The following is an 18605-nucleotide window of genomic DNA, read 5'->3' as shown; positions in this document are numbered from 1 at the left end:
CTATTGGGAACCTCTGATTTCAGAAACTTTAGTTCTTTCCCTGTTTCCAGGGCTGGTCATTCTCCTCCAGGAAGTGTCTTCTAATCTGCCTAGAAGGTAACAGTCTGGTTGGCAGTGTTCCGAGAGCCAGGTAGGGGAAGAGGACGGAGGTGGCTCTCTGTCGAGCATTTATCCTGCTTTTAGGCACCACCCCTGCTCCATTTTGGTGTGGCAGCCCTGCTCACCGCTGCCTGCTGTCCTCCGTCCAGAGACCTTTTGTGTTGCCCTCAAAAGAGAGCACTCCCAGATGTGTGATGGGAGGTGAACGGGAGGACAGCTGTGCAGGAGCAGCGCGGGGGGGATCTAGCTGCTGCCTCCACAGCTTTCATTCCTTCTTCTTGATTTCCCCCCAGTTCTCGAGACTTCTGAGGGTTACGTGACGTAAGCTGGTGATTCCTCATTGCCCGCTTGGCGTTCTCGGGTCTGCTAAGTTTGTTACCATCCTGCATTCCTGATTCCAAGATTGTGTTGTTATAGTTTCTTGTGCTGTCCTCTCTGTCCTTGAAGATTTGTCTCCTTAAAAAATCCATTTAGTTTTATGGTGGTTTATGGTGTTGTCCTCTCTGTCCTTGAGGATTTGTCTCCTTAAAAAATCCATTTAGTTTTATGGTGGTTTTGGAGGGAGCGAAGTTAGACGAGTGTTGGATCACTTGTTCTACCTGGAAGGACATCAGCAACAGTAATAGCAAGTAGTGTTGCTTACTCGGTGTCAGTCACCATTCTAAGTGCTTCGAATAATTAATTCTTCTAAATTTGGAAGTCTGAAAAACATATTTTTTTGCCAACTCTCAGAAAAAAATCAGTTGGAAATCAAGACTGAATCACCTCTAATAAGTTCACTCAGAGGAAGAGAACAGCAGACCTGCAGAGGAGACATATGCTTCTCTCTCACTTTTCTTTCACTTCATTGCTTTTCCTCTTTTGATTGATATATATATATATTTTTTAATTATTTTTTTATTTTTTTCTCCCACAGAGGAGTGTGCTGCAGCTGCTGCACTCGAAGAGCGAGGTGGTACGGCAGTACATGGCCAGGCTCGTCAACGCTTTTGCATCCCTGGCAGAAGGTGAGACGGCAGCTCTCCTTGCCGACTGAGGGAAAAAAATGAAAAGCTGAGAATTATGTTTTATTTGGTGGACAAAACTGAAGACTTAAGCCCGGATGCAGCATCTTACATAGCTCAGAGGGACTGCTCCGAAGAGGCAGGGGGGGAGCCAGGGTATAAAAGAGTTTTTGCAGCAAAGATGAGGTAGACAGAGCATCAAAAGCTTACTGTTAAAGAAAACCAGACATCTCAAGTTAAGGAATTCAGCACTTTTCTGTGTACGGGAAGATGCAAGAGTCTGGGCTCACTGAAATCATTCCTTTGACAGGCACCTCAGCGATCTAGGGCCATAGCCTGTGCTTTCCCATCCTGAACCTCTTCAGGGTGCACCGCTGGGGGTGGCTGCAGGGGCTGAGGTCTTGGCAGTGGGCAGCCCGTTGGTCTCCATCCTGAGTTCCCTCAGGGCTCACCGTCCAGAGTGGCTGCAAGTGGCGTGATGTCTGCAACATCCTTTGCTTACTGATACGGCAGGCAACATTTTTTTTTTCATTGATACCTTCAAAGAGAAGAGCTAGGTCTTGTGGATATGTCTTTCCCTGTGAAAACACATTCTTCCCCAAGTTTCTTAGCAATGGCATGTGATTCCTCAGTTTATTACTGTTTAATGCATCTAAGGTCTTTTGAAAAACTTAGTTGTTGTCATATTACTGTAACTTATGTCAGAGCAAATTTTGATGGTTTGGGAGTTTATTTTGTTAGCCTTTGGTTTTATTTTGTAAACTTTCTGGTATTGTAACGTAGTACTTTTTAGATTGCTCTCAAGATAGCAGGTAATGCATTTTTTATCATTTTCTACTTAAGACCAAATAAGGTTGGTGAAATAAAGTGATCCCAATAAGCACTATACCATGTCTTTCAAAACACTAATCCTTTTAAATCAAGAGGATTTGAAAATTCCCCAAATAACATGCCACCATAATTTAATTCAAAATGATTTTACAAAATGCCATTACCTCCCATAAATTCTAATTTGTTTGAGCTCTTTTTAACACGAATAATGGGAGTTTTAAATTGTGACTGTATGACACTCCAAAAGTTTTTTCATTCGTTTGTTTGTTGTTCCAGCCATTTAACAAACATTTTATGATAAGCCAGGGTATGTGCCAAGGACCATTCATATAATATGGTTGAACTTTACGTCTGAAATTAATGTCATCTGTATCAAGATACAAGTTCACAACAGGCTAGTGATAGGGTCCCAGGTATGGTTCCTAACTTCTTCTCCAGGCCATGGGTGTGTCCAGAAAGCACAATGGGCTGCCTCTGTTGTTAAGACTAAGGGGTTCATAACACACAGATTCATCACCCCCTTTTTCCTTGTGATATGACTTTTGGGTTCAAGATTTTGGGTAGGGACTTCCCTGGCGGTCCAGTGGTTGGAACTTTGCCTTCCAGTGCAGGGGGTGTGGGTTCAATCCCTGGTCGGGGAGCTAAGATCCCACATGCCTCACGACCAAAAAACTAAAACATAGAACAGAAGCAGTATAGTAACAAATTCAATAAAGACTTTAAAAACAAAAAATGGTCCACATCAAAAAAAATCTTAAAACAATAAAAAAAGATTTTGGGTAAATAAAAGACAGTGCTCCGCACAAGAACACAGTGATGAATCATGTTTAGATGACAGGAAAAGTGGTTTCCATTCATTAGATAGTTGATTGAGTAAAACCAACTTGCAGTTGAAATATGCTTTAATAAGTTTTCTAGAACATAAAATTACCCAAACTCTACGTGCGTTTTCACAGAAAGTGGTTTTGGAGCATGAACTTAACACAAGATAAATTCTCTCCCTTGTTCATCTCTGGTTATATTATTAGGTCGCCGCTACCTTGCCCAGAACACAAAGGTGCTGCGGATGCTGGAAGAGAGGCTGAAGGAGGAAGACAAGGACGTCATCACTCGGGAGAACGTTCTCGGGGCCTTGCAGAAGTTCAGCCTCAGGTGCTGACCGTGCAGTAGGTCATGGTGGCGCCTGTGAAATCAACTTGGGGGTTTCTTAGCCACTGTTTTGTGCTTATTTGGTCCCAGTGACAATCCAAGATGCAGGTGATATTTTTCAGTGAATGCTTAGAAGAGGTTGGTGACTTTCTGAAGAAGAGCTGGAAAGCGTACCTCGGATCCCCTAAACCATCCTGCTCCTACACTTTAAAGCACTGGTCTGTTCTCCTAATGACCATTATCTCGTGCTGACCAGGTGCTAGATGCTAGATTGTGTCTCAGGCCACGTGCAAGGTTTGGAGATAAGCACATGAATGCACCCCGAGAGAGCCTCCACCTGCAAGAGCCCACAGTTCACTGTGGGGGAGGCACGTGTAGATGCGCGGTCACAGTCGGGGGGGAAGGTCGCTCTGTGGAAGTCAGGGGTGGAGCCTCCCGGTTCCTGGTCACCCATCTCGGCCGCCTGCGCTGTCGTCTCAGCCTGGACCTGGTCGTGACTTGGGAGTGCTCCACATTCGAGATTTAAAACTCAGACACCTCTTCTTGAAGCAGATCTGACGTCCTCCCAGAGCCTTTTTTTTTTCTAAATTGGCAGCATTATTAAGGTGTATTTTACATACCACAAAATTTACCCGTTTTAAGTGTACAATTCAATGATTTTTGGTAAATTCACCAAAAGTTGTACAACCATCACCACAGTCTAATTTTAGAACACTTCCATCACCACAGAAAGAAACTTCATGCCTACCTGTAGCCACTTTTCATGCTTATCCCTTCGCCCCAGGTAACCACCACTCTGGTTTCTGTAGATTTACCTGTACTGGTGTGGTCTTTTGTGACTGGCTTCTTTCACTTGTTTTTGAGGTTCATACAAGTAGCAGGTACCAGTACTTTGTTCCTTTGTGTTGCCGAATAACATTCCATTACGTGGACAGACCACATTTTGTGCATTCATTCATCAGTTGATGATATCTTGGTTGTTTCCACTTTTTGGCTATTACGCATAATGCTGCTATGAGTATTTGCATACACGTCTTTGTGTAGACCCATGTTTTCTTTTCCCCTGGGTAGGTATCTAGGAGTGGAATTGCTGGGTCATATGCTAATTCTTCCAGAATCCATGTTCCCTGATGACCACCTGACTTTTTCGTTGACTACTAAGAATTTTAGTACCTTGAGTCCCTAACTTTTTCTCTCAGTCCCTAACTTTTTCTTCCCACCAGATGTGGTTAACATCTGACTGACTCTCACTAATAAACTAAAACCTGAAAAGGGACATATTCTAAGTGTGTATATGTTTTGTGGGAGGAAAGCTGTAGGTATGTAGTTCCTACTATTTGCCACGTCCCTGCTGATGAAAATTGCTCGTTCTACCTACATGAATTGAAAGAACTATAAATGATCTCCAGAGTTATTACTTCCTCAGATCATAGGAACATGTTTCTGTTTGTTTATAAAGATGATTTAGCTTGATGTTGACTGTATTTGAAAAACTTTTAGAAATTTAATAACTTTAGTTATGATAGTGCTTAGTCCCGTCAATTCTTAAGGTTGACATGATAACATCCACTGTAACACATTATGATGAGGCATTGAATTTTGTAAGATTTTACACCTGGACCTTGGGTAGAAAATAATTCCATATAAATTGTATTACCCAGGTTACTAAACTAGCCTTACTCTATAGAGATCTGAATCAAAATGGTATTGAGCTGGTTTTATATGAGCTGGTCTTCTTTTTTGTGTTTCTTTACTTTTACATAGCTCAGAGTGCCTAAACTACATTATATAGACTAGACTTCAGGTAAAAATCTGTTTGTCAGTGAACCATTTCTATGACTCTGTTTCCTGGGTTAAGTAGACCAAAAGCTATCAATAAATATTTATTAAGTATCTGAAGTACTACGCTGCTAATTCTAAATATTGAAAAGGAAACTTTCAGAGTAGGAAGTCTCCTTACTGCCTTATTTTTCTTTAAACCTTTAATAACATCCCTGAAAGGTAAAGAATTTATTGTTGTAGTTTCCGTTGTACAGGTCTAACAGTAAGATATTCGCCAGGGTCCGTGACTTCCGTGAAGTTTCTTTTCTGATAGGCATTCACACTACTATGTACTGTCACATGAAAGGTTTCCTGCTGACTCCCTGCAGGCTGTTTCATCCTAGGCGCCCACTGCAGACAGCGATGATTCAAGATGGCCTCATCTTCTGGCTGATTGACGTCTTGGAGGAGCCTGACTGCCTGTCAGACTACACGCTCGAGTACTCGGTGGCCCTGCTCATGAACCTCTGCCTCCGGAGCACAGGTCTCACTGTTGCCGTCCCCCTGCCCCCAGGCTCTGGAGTACCCACGAGCCTGATGTGATCTGCCTTCCGTTTCCCTCCCAGAAAACTCAAAACAGAAAAAGAGTGTGAAGCATGTCCAGCTAGGTATAAAGCTATTGAATCCCTAAAGCCAAAATACCACTCTGGCCTTGGAAAGAATAATTTATACGTATATGTATGTGTGTGTGTGTGTATATATATATATATATATATATATACTGCATATATATGCAGTACCCATTAAGAGGAGATTGAATTACATTACGTTTTTCTTCATTTTTATTGCATTATTCAAAGGTAGGAAGTGAAGAATTATGATCTGTTTTACCTGAAGACAGAGAAGTATGTTCCCAAGATTCCACAGGATTAAGTTGATGACAGAGCAGTGACATTAAACCAGGTTCCTGCTCTTAATCACAGTCGCCTTCCCCACTCCACCTCGTACAGACAGCGATTCCCATGTGACATCTTAGGTCATTTATGTCTTGATCAACAAAGGGAGTGATTTTAGCTTTCCTGCAGGTTCCATCCCACTTAAATGATCTGTTCCCTGGGATGGAAGAAGCTTCCTTGGAGAGGTGCCACGTCCGGCCCACGGCTGACCTCTGTCTGAGAAGGTGTTGAGAAGGTGTTGGGAGGTTACCTGGATAAATAGCTCAGGGTATTTGTTAGAAGCTCCTTCACCCTCAGACGCCTTGGAATCTGAACCACCTAACTGTGTGTTGTTGACTGACTAAATGACTAATCTTCTCTTTTAAAAACATAGCGTATGCAAATTTCCTAGCTTTAAAACATTTATCAGATTATAATCGGCTTTTCTTTATTATCATCAGTTTATTTGCAATGATTGTCATGATGATGTTTGGAATTCCTGAAATAGCTGGAGGATTTGTAAGTGATAGCCTGTGCACTTGGGAGGAGAGCATGGCCCTTTGACTCATCGTGCTTTCAGTGTAGTGAACAGCTCTGACCTCCTGAATAATAAGAACCGCCGCCACTTACTGAGCACTGGGAGTGTGCCGCCCTATACTGAGCTGCCGGGACTTCCCTGGCGGTCCAGTGTTTAAGACTCCGCGCTTCCAATGCAGGGGGCGCAGGTTTGATCCCTGGTCGGGGAACTAAGGTCCCACGTGCCGTGGCGCTCGGCCAAAAGAAGACAAAAAACTGATGCTGTCTTTCTGTCTCATGGTCCTGTCTCCTTTTCTCTATTGCTTTGGGAAACTTTAGTGAGATACACTGAGCTACTTAATTCTACATCGCCCTTTGAGGTGGACATTATAATCCCCAAGGGACCCCAGAGGAAGAAATTGGGCCCCAAGTCGGTGAAGTGACTCACCCAAGGTCACACAGCTCACAGGCAGAGGAGCCAAGGTTCATATTCAAGTCTGCCTGACCTGAAACTGTGCCTCTGAGTTTAGACATGTCCTGTTTTGTTTCTCTCTTTTTCTCCTAAAGGGAAGAACATGTGTGCCAAGGTGGCGGGCCTCGTGCTGAAAGTTCTTTCGGATCTGCTCGGCCATGAAAACCGCGAGGTACCCAGTCAGCGCCGTAAACCCCGGGCTTGGGGGAGGGTGGCCGGGGGTACTCGCTGCACTTGCCCTCTTCCAAGTATTTGTATAAGCTGCGTCAGAGCTTTCATCATTTTTAAATTCTGGAACCCAGAGCAGGAGGCTGTTCCCTGGCTTCCCGTTTGTGAGCACAACTGCCGTTCGCTAGCCTGTACTGCTCCCTCCCGGGGGTTATTTTTTCCTCCTGGTCATCTCCCCCTGCTTCACTCCTCCCCCCATGTTGACACTCCTCTGTTGGCTTTAATATATGTCCATGGACACGTATGTAACATGAAAATATATTTAATATTATGGGTGTGCTCAATTTGTATAAATAACATTGCCCTCTAGATCGCATCCTTTTCTTCCATTTTCACTGTCTCTTTAGGACCTTGCTCTGTTGCCTTCTGTACGCCTAGGTCCTTAACTCTCACTGCTGTACAGCAGCCCCTTGTTGGCAGCCCTGCCCTTTCACTTATCCAGTCCCCCAGGGGTGCCCTGTTTGCTTGCCTTCACCTCTCTGTGCCACAGCCATCCTCGGTGGACGTGGCTGCACTTCCCCCTCAAGGGCCCGAGCCGGAGCTTCCCTGGGGCGTAGACACTCGTCACTGCTGGCTCACCCCATATGTCAGTCTTGGGTCAGAGTCCTGCAGAACTGTCCGCGGGATGGCCGTCCTGGCTTCTGCTCTCATCCGTGTGGTGTTCTAGCCAATGGGAGGCAAGCCCTTTTTAAATAAAATAGAGATCTGGATCAGCTAACACATGCTATGATTATTCTCTCCCCCGCTTTCTACAAATGCCTTTGTGGAAACCATGACATCACTTTGCACCTGAAGCCAAAACCTCCACAAAGATCTGCCCTCTTTAGCCGGCTCTTGATACACGTTAAGAGTCAAACAGAGAAAAAGCCAACAGGAAAAAAAGGACAAAGTGTATAAATGGACAGTTTACAGAACAGTAAATCTTGATGGTCTGTAAATATGAAAAGATCTTCAATTTTGCTAGTAGTCAGGGAAATGAAAATAAACACAACTATAGGATGTCTTCTCTTACCCATTAGATTAGCAGAAATGAAAAGTGGTAATAAATCCGGTTCTGGAAAAGGGTGGTGGGAAATGAGACCTCCCCCATTGCTGCGGAGGGTGTACGTAGCATGCAGTCCACTCGAAAGGGAAAGCCCATTTATCAAGCAGCTGCAATGTACCATGTCCTGTCTGGCTTGATGTTAGGGTTACTTATGTGCGTAAAACATGGGTCCTGTCCCTGAAGAGCTCATGGAGAGACATAAGTATAAGTTTAAAAATATACCAAATCCTGGGAGTTTGCTGGTGGCCTAGGGGTTAGGATTCTGGGCTTTCACTGCCATGGCCCAGGTTTAATCCCTGGTCAGGGAACTGAGATCCTGCAAGCCGCGCAGTGCAGCAGATAAATAAATAAATACTGAATCCAGCGCAGAAGCAGAGGGAGGTATGTACAGGGAGCAGAGCAGCCTGTCTGGGGGCTTAGGAAAGGCTTCCTCTGAGGTATGTCTGAGCTGAGTTTTATTTTTTAATTATTTATGTATTTATTTATTTATTTTTGGCCACACTGTGCGGCGTGTGGGATCTTAGTTCCCTGACCAGGGATTGAACCCGCACCCCTTGCATTGGAAGCGTGGAGTCTTAACCGCTGGACTGCCAGGGAAGCCCCTGAGCTGAGTTTTAAAGGATGAACCATAGGTTTCCAGATAGACATATATGGGAAGAGCATTCCCAGCAAGATGAGCTGTTAGAACCAGGCCAGGGCATGTCACAGTGTGCCGTCGGGTGGGTGGGTGGGGGCAGGGGCCAGTCTCTTAAGTGGAATCTGTGTAGTGTGAATTCCAAGTGGCCGGAAGGAAGGAGCAGAGGAAGATGATATAGAGGCCAAACATTGAAGGGCCCTGTGTCCTACAATAAGGAGTTAGGACTTTCCAGGTAGTTTCTACAGAAGGTTCCCGAGGTCGGGGGAGGGATGATTTGGCCCATGCTGTAGAATCTTGGCAATGATATGATGGTTGGGTTAAAGGGTGAACATAGAAGGCAGAGAGACCCTTTTGGAGGTCTCATGTAGCCTAGGTCATGGACGATGATGTCTGAACAAGGACTGTAGCGGCACCTATGGAAAAGATGGGTTCCCACTAAAGATGGCTTGGAGACCCAACATTGGAGGGTAAGAAGAGAGAGGAATCAGTGACGCCTCCAAAGGTTCTAGCCTGAGTCATCAGGATGACATTAATTCAGCAATGACATGTAACGGGAGTAAACTTTGGGAGAGAATGATGCCCTTGGTTTTGAACTCTTAGTTTTAGCTGTTGCCCTGGGCCGTGCCAGTGGAGATGTCTGTCATTTGGAGACCTGCATCCTGGAGCTCAGGGAGCTGTGAAGGTGGCAGTGCTCGCCAGCCAGGCTGTTCTCAAGGGTAGTGTGTGATGTTTGAGTTGTATGGTATTTGAGAACCTGAAAATGACTGGTTTTTCTCCCCTTAAAGATACAGCCGTATGTGAATGGAGCTCTATACAGCATCCTTTCTATTCCATCCATTCGTGAAGAAGCAAGAGCAATGGTAAGAAAACGTGCTGTGGATTGGTCAGCTTCTGTCAGGGCCACGTTCAGAGGCTATTAGAATAAGGGGTCCCTGATGGGGCCCCAGGGAAGGGCTTCAGATAGCTTCTGAACTCCCTGAAAGTGTATCCCAAATACATATTTGCAGTTTTCTGGGGAGAGAGTTTGTGGTTTTTATCAGATTCTCAAGGGATCCCAGCCGACAGGATTAAGAACCACAGCATCGGAAGTTGCTAGAAGGTTTATTTTTTGGAAAGTTGTAGACATTTTTAAAAATTTAAGTGACTCATTTTAACTGAGGGCTTTGGGAATGCTTGTGGATTTCATAGTAGGAGAAACTTAGCAAGAAAATGATGAAACGGAGAAAATCATCACCCAAATTCACCTCCAGGCTTCCTGGAGGAATTGTAGCCGTGAGACCTGGGGCAATCAAAGCACTCCTCTAATCTGCAGGCATTCTGATAGCAACCAGGTGGAACAGATAAAACTGATAAAACTGTCTGGTTGGAAAAGAGTTAACTGAATATTTAATGTGTTTACTTTAGTGTTTATATTGGAAGCATGAAACAAACCTCAGGTGATTAGCATCTTTTGAGATGACAAACGTTTCTAGATCTAATCAAAACCATTGGAGTTTTGTCCTTTTTCCTTACGACATGTGAAACCGTGTGTGCGTATTAAATGCTTAGAATGAAGGGATTAAATATATATCCATCATCAAACAACAGGCTAAATTCAGTTTGAGACCAATGAAGCATGTTCTTCCACTTGGCTTTGCTTACTTAGAAGAATTACTAAATCTTCTAATGGGTCATCTACAGTTACATCAGCAGTTATGCCAGAGACAAAAACTTATTTAAGATCCATTCTGTGTGGTCACGGTAAAAAATGAAACTTAATTGCCTACTGCTTTTTTTTTTTTTTGCCGTACGCGGGCCTCTCACTGTTGTGGCCTCTCCCGTTGCGGACCACAGGCTCCGGATGCGCAGGCTCAGTGGCCATGGCTCATGGGCCCAGCCGCTCCGTGGCGTGTGGGATGTGGGATCTTCCCGGACCAGGGTACGAATCCGTGTCCCCTGCATCGGCAGGCGGACTCTCAACCACTGCGCCACCAGGGAAGCCCTGCCTACTGCTTCTAAAGAGAAAAAGAAATCTGCTTTTTCAATACAGAATAGGGGAAGATAAACTTGATTAAATTCTGCATTATGGTCATTCAAGTCAAAGAGAGGAATTGTCAACCAAGGCAGAGAACAAGGAAGAAAACATGTAGGTTGAAGAAAAAGAAAGAACAGAGGTGATGTGGAGTCCAGAAGCATGAATGGCAGACATCCAGGGCACAGGGGTGGAGAAGGCGGACTTAAGGGCAGGAAGGGGACAGGCCCCAAGTGGCGAAAAGAGACTCACTGTTGTCGGACACGAGGGGGGTGGCCCTTAGAGATCATCCAGGCCAGAGAGAAAAGAGATGGAAGAATGGGACAGCCTCAGAGCCCTGTGCAGCAGTATCCTGAGGTCTCACATGCCTGTCATTGGAGCCCCAGAAGGAGAGGGGAGAGAGGGAATGGGCAGAAAAGGGTTGAATCAATAATGATGGAAAACATAAACATCATAATAAGGCATCTAGGAAATCCCCAAAGGTTTGGAAATTAAGCAGCACAATTGAATTCGCTTTCTATTGCTGCATAAAAAATTACCCCAAAGTTTAATGGCTTATTAAAAATGACTGCCTCAAAAAAAAAAAATGACTGCCTCACAGTTTCTATAGGACAGACGTTGGGGAGCAGATTAGCTGCGTGGTGCTGGCCAAGAGTCTCTCCTGGGATTTTAGTGAAGACTTCAGCCGGGGAGCCGAGGGCACAAGGATCCGCTTCCAAGCTCGCTCTCGTGCTGGCTGTTGTCTGGGGACCTCGTTTCCTTGCCAGGGGACTGCTGCATAGGGCTTCTCTCCACATGGCAGCTGGCTTCTCCCCGAGGGATCCTAGAGAGTCAGAGAGTGAGCAAGACAGCAGCCACAGTCTCCTCTATGACCCAATCTGAGAAGTGGTCACGGGACCGGCTCGGCTGCAGTGTGGGAGGGACGGCCCGGGAGCATGCGGTCAGGAGGGGGGTTCGTCCATGGAGGCTGGCTGCCACTCGCTTCTAAGTTGCCTCTGGATCAAAGAAGTCGCAAGGGAAATTAGGGCTATTAATCTTTTGACATATATCACAAATGTTTCCCCAATTTTTCATTGGTGTTTTACTTATGGGGCTTTGGTTATATGACAGCTTTAATTATAGTTAAATCCATTAATATCTTCCTTTATAGTTTCTGACATAAGTTTCTAGACAGCCTCTGAATTACCGACTTTGAAAAGAACACGTAGACCACTTAGATAGAGGTGTAAGTAGCATACGCCTCCCTCTGGCATTTTAACAGGGATCAAAGTCGTAAGCAAATGGAGGGAGCTTCTGGACACTTCACCTAAGTAGTTACCATTTATCTGTAAGAGACGCCTCTAAAGGAGGATGTGGCTTCACCAGAGTCTTTCTAAAACCCTGAGATTTCCTCTCATTTCACTCTTATCCTTGAAGAGGTGTTTAGATTGATGGAGGGTATTACATCCTTTTCCTTTGTTATATAACAGTAATAAAGGAAACCAGACAGTGAGGAGAACATTATCCATAATCTCACCGCCCTAACATCTGCTCACACGCAAAGCCAGGGAGGAGGTGACGGAACTGACGTTCAGACCGTGCCGGGTGTGTGTCAGCACAGTCCTTTTGGAAGGAAGTTCAGCAGTGTATGTGATAAATTATGGAAACCTACATATTTTGGATTCATTCGTTTTCCTCTGGTCACTGATGCAGAGAAGAGCTCTGGGCATGACAGGGCTCAGTTCAATATCTTTATAATAGTGAAAAACCAGAACATAAATGTCTGGTAATAGAGGAATTGCTAATGAAATTGTGGTTCTTTTGCTCACAGTACTAGTAGCTATTGAAGATGATAATTAAGAAAAGCAGTATGAGACAGTATGGGAACTTCATTGTGTAATGAGGGATAAAAGCAGAATATGCCATTATAATAACTCTGTGTTTGCAACTGTGTAAAACATTTGTGTGCTTGTGGAAAATGAGAGAGAATACATAAAAATTAGATTAGTACCAAATGCCACTATGGTGGTCTTAAAGTAATACCAAGAATAAAAAAAAAAAAGGAGAAAAAGATACATGCGTGCCCTGAGGCCCATTTGAACTTTAAGAGACCACCAAGGTCTGGGGCCGGAGAGCAGATGCGATCAAGAGGGCCACCCTCATGCTACCCCAAGGCCTCCTGCACCCAGGGCTGGAGTAATTGTCGGCCAGGAGCTCTTCCCTGGGATCGAAACCCCAGCCAAACATTGCGCCCTGGGCTGGAGCAGACCAGATGCTCTGTCAAGGCTCTCGGAGTCTCTGGGAGAACCAGGGAACTGGGCTCAGAAGCCACAGAGCCAGGAGAAATGCCCACACGCTCCACGGGGCTGCTCCAGTGATATCCCCACTGTGCCTTGCACCAATGCCCTGGGCCCAGGCTCACACCGCAATGCCAGAAACTCTGCTCTGCTGTCCCTGAAGGGCGGGATGCCGCCTGCCCAACCGTCACAAAGATGTGTGTTCCCCGTATGCCTGATTCTTCACATTGCCCAGTTCTGAATCAGTCTCACGTGGGTGCATTTGACTGGCAGGACCTAGGTCATCTGCCTGCACCCTGGCTGAAGGGAGCCTGGGAATGCTAGCATGCTGGCTGCGGCCTTGGGAAATGAACACGTTGTAGAGAAGCTCTTTTAAAAGTGTTCATCAGCTACAAATGTAACGGTTGTCCGTTACAGTTGGTGAGCCTGTCTGCTGTATTCCATGGCATCCCATCATGTGCGGGCCTTTCAAAATTAATGTGGAGGGCTTCCCTGGTGGCGCAGTGGTTAAGAATCCACCTGCCAATTCAGGGGGACACGGGTTCGAGCCCTGGTCCAGGAAGGTCCCACGTGCCGCGGAGCAACTAGGGCCGTGTGCCACAACTACTGAGCCTGCGCTCTAGAGCCCGTGCTCTGTAACAAGAGAAGCCTCCACAGTGAGAAGCCCGTGCACCGCAACGAAGAGTAGCCCCCCGCTCAGCGCAACTAAAGAAAGACTGCACGCAGTAACAAAGACCCAACGCAGCCAGAAATAAATAAATAAATAAATTTATTGAAAAAAAAATTAGTGTGGAAATCTTACTGAGAGGATAAATTGATATGGCATTTTCAGAAAGCAATTTGACAACATGTATAACAGTCCTCAAAAATATTCATTCTTTGCCCAGTAATTCCACTTCTGAAGCTCCATACAAAAACATGAACAAAGATTCATGTATGAAAATAGTCATCACAGCATTACTGATCATAGCGGAAAACAGGAGACACCTAAAGGTTCTCCAAGGTTCTGTCCGAACCCTCTTCTCTTCTCACTCTGGGGCCACCGGGAACCTTGTTGGCTCCCTTGCTTCAGCTGCCAGCTCTCTCTTCTGAGCCAGAAACCCCTACCAGACACAGCAAGCACAGTCTCAACCATTTATTAAGCATCTCCTATGTGCCAGTCGTCAGACTAGATGCTTTTTCTTTCTTTTTTTTTAGGTATAATTATGAACAGTGAAATGCACAAGCCTCACATATACAGTTTAACGCATTTTGACAAATATACATATTTACATAACCAACACCCAGTTATATCCTTTAAAGATCTCGTGTCCACTTGAGTTGCCATCCTTATTTTATAGTTGAGGAAAAAGGCTGGGAAGAGTTCAATAATTGACCAAGGTCACGTAGCTAGTTTATGGGGAAACGAGAACTACAATCCAGATTTTACCTTTCTAGAAGGTAATGCTCTGCTTTAGGTGATGGGAACTCACCATGTTCAAACGTGCACTGGGCGCTTCTGCTTTGATTCAGTTAGAGCTGTTGATTCCAAGCTGCCCTACCTAAACAGGAGCTCACTGGCTCCGGTAACTGAAAAGTCCAGGCAGAAGCTTCCGGCGCAAGCCTCAGGCACAGCTCGATCAGGATTCACATGTCACTTGATCTGTTTCTCTACCAGCACCTCTGTACTCTGCTCCCTCTGCTTTGGGTTCAATATCAGATACACTTTCCCCTCGTGGGGGTAAGAAGGCCTCATCAGCTCCAACCATACATTCAAGTCCCACAGAAAAGAGGAAGGAGGAGAAATAGACATTTATGGTCAAGTCAGCATCTTACCTCTACATGTCCCTGGAATTCTGTTAGTCAGAATTGAAAACGCTGATGTCAGTGTTTTGTAGTAAATAATACACACTGTAATGACTTTATAATTATTTTGATGGAAAAAGAACGATGGCTGTTTAAAAAGAGGTTCTATTTGTTCTATGACTTCTCTGAACATGTGGTTTTACTTTTCAAAGACCATTTTTGGCCCTAAAATCCAGTAGGCAGTGTATAACTACAGGGAAAACATGGGAGCGAAACCACCTCCCCAAACAACATACTGCCAAAGCTCAAAGGAGGACTTACACAGTAAAATTTTACGATAGCTTTTTTAAAAATAAATGTGTTATGATTAGGTCAGATAGTCAACCAAGAATAAAGTAATTTCCTTGTGAATTGTAAAAACAACAAAAAGAATGTTTAGAACTGAGCAGAGGATTTTTATTGTGCGTATATCCCTTCCTCCTGAAAAAAAAGTTTTTTGGTTTTTGGTTCTTTTTGTTTGTTTAAATTAATTAATTTATTTACTTTTGGCTGCATTGGGTCTTCGTTGGGTTGTGCGGGCTCCTCATTGCAGTGGCTTCTCTTGTTGTGGAGCACGGGCTCTAGGCTCGAGGGCTTTAGTAGTTGTGGCTCTCAGGCTCTAGAGCGCAGGCTCAGTGGTTGTAGCACACAGGCTTAGTTGCTCCCCGGCATGTAGGATCTTCCCGGACCAGGGCTCGAACCCGTGTCCCCTGCATTGGCAGGCGGATTCTTAACCACTGCACCACCTGGGAAGCCCTGGTGTTTTTTTTTGATTAGGTGAAACTACTCCATTGAAAAGTAGTTTCCCCCCAAAACTGAAATGTTAACTCTTACTCTCTCCGATGCTTCTAGGGAATGGAAGACATCCTTTGCTGCTTCATCAAAGAAGGCAACGCTGAAATGATCCGCCAGATTGAATTTATCATCAAGCAGCTTCGTTCAGGTCTGTTTAAGGCAAGAATCTATTATGTATCCTTTGAATCTTTCACATATGCTAGAAAGACATGTGGGCTTTCTTAGAGGAGCTTGTCATGTCTTAGAATTCATTCAAGAGGCCTTAAGGGAGGTGGGGAGACCCAAGTGAACCCACAAATGGAAGTTCAGCCAGGTAGCCAGGGCCACTTTGTCCCGTGATCGATAGTCTCTCATCACACTTTTGGCTTATAGTCAACAAAAAGAGCTCAAAAGCAGTTGCAGAACCCTTCTCTAACTGGAAGTTCTCTTTATGTGGGCCTCCCCCTCCTAATTATTTCCCCCAGACCACTAGGGCGGCCGTCCCAGGGTCCGAGGGTCAGATAATGAAAACAGATGCCAATCTTTCCGGCACCACCGTGGAAAAGGCCCTCGTCCTCCCACGTTCATTCGCTCCAGAAGAATTCATGTTGCCAACCAGCAACGTGGGAGGATGTGATCCCCTTCCTTCCATTACTGGGACCACCCACATCCCATAATAAGCAGGAAAGGAAGGTAAAGGAAGCCTTGGATGGGACCGGGTGGTGGGGATGCTCTTAGCTCTTTCTGTGGCCCCCTGATGCCTTGATCCTGACTTGTACACAAGCCAGGGGCACCTGGCACTGCCAGCATCCAGGGTCAAGCTTGTCACTTACGTCTTTCTGCACGCCCTTGTCCACATCACTGAAAGTCCAAGTGCACAGATTCTGTTCCTCACGCGAACGCAGGTAAAAAATGAATCTCCTGATCTCTAATCCCAAGGCAGCAGCTTGACCAAGGCCGAGCAAAAGGGAAATGCGTGAAGCCCTTCACTGGAGGAAGCCCACAGGTGGCTCTCGCAGCTCCTGGTTCACAGCTAGGGCTGCACAGGGCAGTCGCCTGGGGAGATTTGAAAACCCCCCAAGGTAGCACCCCATGCCAATTAAATCAGAATCTCTGGAGGAGCCCCAGGTACGAATAGTGTTTAAAACTCCCAGGTGATTCCAGTGTGCAGCCCTGCCTCGGAGGGACACAGAAATGGAGAGGCAGAAGGAGGGGGTTAGAGGGCTCCCCATCAACAGGAGGCGGCCAGGAGAGCAGCCGGTGAGGTTAAACCTTGGCTGCCTTCAGGCTGGGGGCCCATTTCCACTTGAATGTCCTCCCCTTTGGTTTTTATGGAGCAAGTATAATTCATCCCGGATTCAGGTGGGGAAGGAACAGATTTGTATTTTCTGCAGCTACTGCATTTCTGACTTTGCACTTCCATTCTGCTAGGCGGGCATATTGAAAAAAATAATAAAAGGAAATAAAACCTTACCTTAGTCCTGGCCGAGGTTACTCCCTAACCTTCTCTATGTAGGCCACAGTTTGGGAAGGCAGGGGAATGCTGGGAAAAGTTGTTGCCTATCTGCTCTGAGGTCGCTAGCTATGCCGAGACCTCCCTCCCAGGCCAGGAGTCCTCTGCAGCGTCAGGGTCAGGTTTGGGTTGGGAACCTTCAAGGCTGACTCTGTTTCAGTCGGTCTGTCAAGACACACTCACCTCTATTTCCTTGTCAGTCTTCCCTCCTCCCAGGCAGCCAGAAAGCAGTGTGTCTTGTCTCTCTGGCCAAGAAAACATCTCTTCCTCTTACATAAAGCTGGCCCTTGGACCGGCACGCTAACGAATGTGAGGACGAGGGGTCAGTCTACGTTTCCGTAAGGGATGTGCTTTAGCAAGAAGTTGTCCTGCGCAGAGCCAAGGCCTTACAACCTTGTGTGTTCAGGACAGACGTGGGGTCTACCTGCTCAGCTCCGGAAGGTCCAGTTTCAATGGAGTGCCTACAGTGGTTCTTTTTCATTTCAAGCACAGAAGCTGTTCTGTATCCGTAGGACAGTGGCAGGACTCCAGAGACGATTACCCAGGAGTCTGCTACTTTGAAGCAAAATTAGAAAGTCATTGAATATTTGGGTGGAGGACCAGATACATACACATAAATACCTTAGGATACCTGTCAACAGCTATCAAGGCAAAATGAATCTACAAGCATCATGCTTAAACCTAGAGGAGGGAGAGCGGGAGAGTTTCCATCCAGTCCAGTCTTCCTCCTCAGGGGGGAGTTGATAGCCGAGTGGGAGTTATGAGACATTTACTAGTTTAAGATAGGTGAATCTTAAACTAGTAAATCTAGTTTTAGATTTAACAATCTTTTTCTTAAAGTATCGACTTTCTTGTTTTATTTTAGTGAACATGAAAACATGTACATGGGTTATCTTAATTCAAGTCCATCTCAATCCTCTAGCACTCTTTTTCTAGTGGAGTTTTAAGGTCCTCAAGGACAAAAATTCCCATGTATTTTAGAACTTTAACCCCACAGGAGGGGAAGGACTGCTCTGGCGAAGCCTAGGGGGAACTCCCGGCCTGGTGACGTGACAAGTGGAAGTGAATGGCCAGCAGCAGCAGGGAGTTTTGTCCGTGACTCCAGCGCTCAGCAAGGGGGACCGGCAGATACCAGCTGGTCGCCAAAGAGAGGACAGGGCGACCTGACTGGTTACTGGGCAGAGCAAGGCGGAGCCGGCTTTCCCGGAGGGCCCTCAGGAAAGAAGGGATGCTGGTAACTCAAGAGCCCTGTTGTTGGGCCCACAGCCCAGGGAGCAGTGTGGGAAGCAGGGCTCGTGTCCCCGTCCTCCCGGAGAGGAGGAGCTGAGGCTCGTAAGGGACTTGAGTTCACAGGACTGCACATTGTTCCGAAAGTAGGTTGAGTCTGAGCCCACAGGCTCAGGGGAGGGGGCAGTGTGGCTGGACTAGCCTGTGGCCTCATGAAATAGCTGAGATTCAAAAAAAAAAAAAAAGGCCTTTCCATATTTGAAGAAGAAAGGTTTAATTTACAATTGGTAAATATAGCAACCT

The 18605-nt window shown here is 45.7% G+C and overlaps 1 protein-coding gene across 6 annotated transcripts in view; it reads left to right on the top strand.

Moving 5' to 3' along the window:
* ARMC9 (armadillo repeat containing 9) overlaps positions 1-18605 on the top strand; it is a 138498-nt gene that overhangs the window by 53914 nt on the left and 65979 nt on the right. For 5 of the 6 annotated variants that reach the window (XM_030875505.3, XM_060301740.2, XM_060301739.2 and 2 more), the window contains 6 exons: positions 1016-1106; positions 2963-3086; positions 5234-5388; positions 6863-6939; positions 9463-9537; positions 15641-15731. In XM_030875505.3, the coding sequence (XP_030731365.2) occupies positions 1016-1106; positions 2963-3086; positions 5234-5388; positions 6863-6939; positions 9463-9537; positions 15641-15731 (613 nt within the window). The remainder of the gene's footprint in view (positions 1-1015; positions 1107-2962; positions 3087-5233; positions 5389-6862; positions 6940-9462; positions 9538-15640; positions 15732-18605) is intronic. The other variant, XM_030875712.3, reaches the window with a different exon arrangement.

This window comes from Globicephala melas, chromosome 7 (genome assembly GCF_963455315.2).
Source record: "Globicephala melas chromosome 7, mGloMel1.2, whole genome shotgun sequence".
In the NCBI taxonomy this organism is placed as follows: Eukaryota; Metazoa; Chordata; class Mammalia; order Artiodactyla; family Delphinidae; genus Globicephala; species Globicephala melas.
This window is presented reverse-complemented; position numbering and strand designations above follow the sequence as displayed.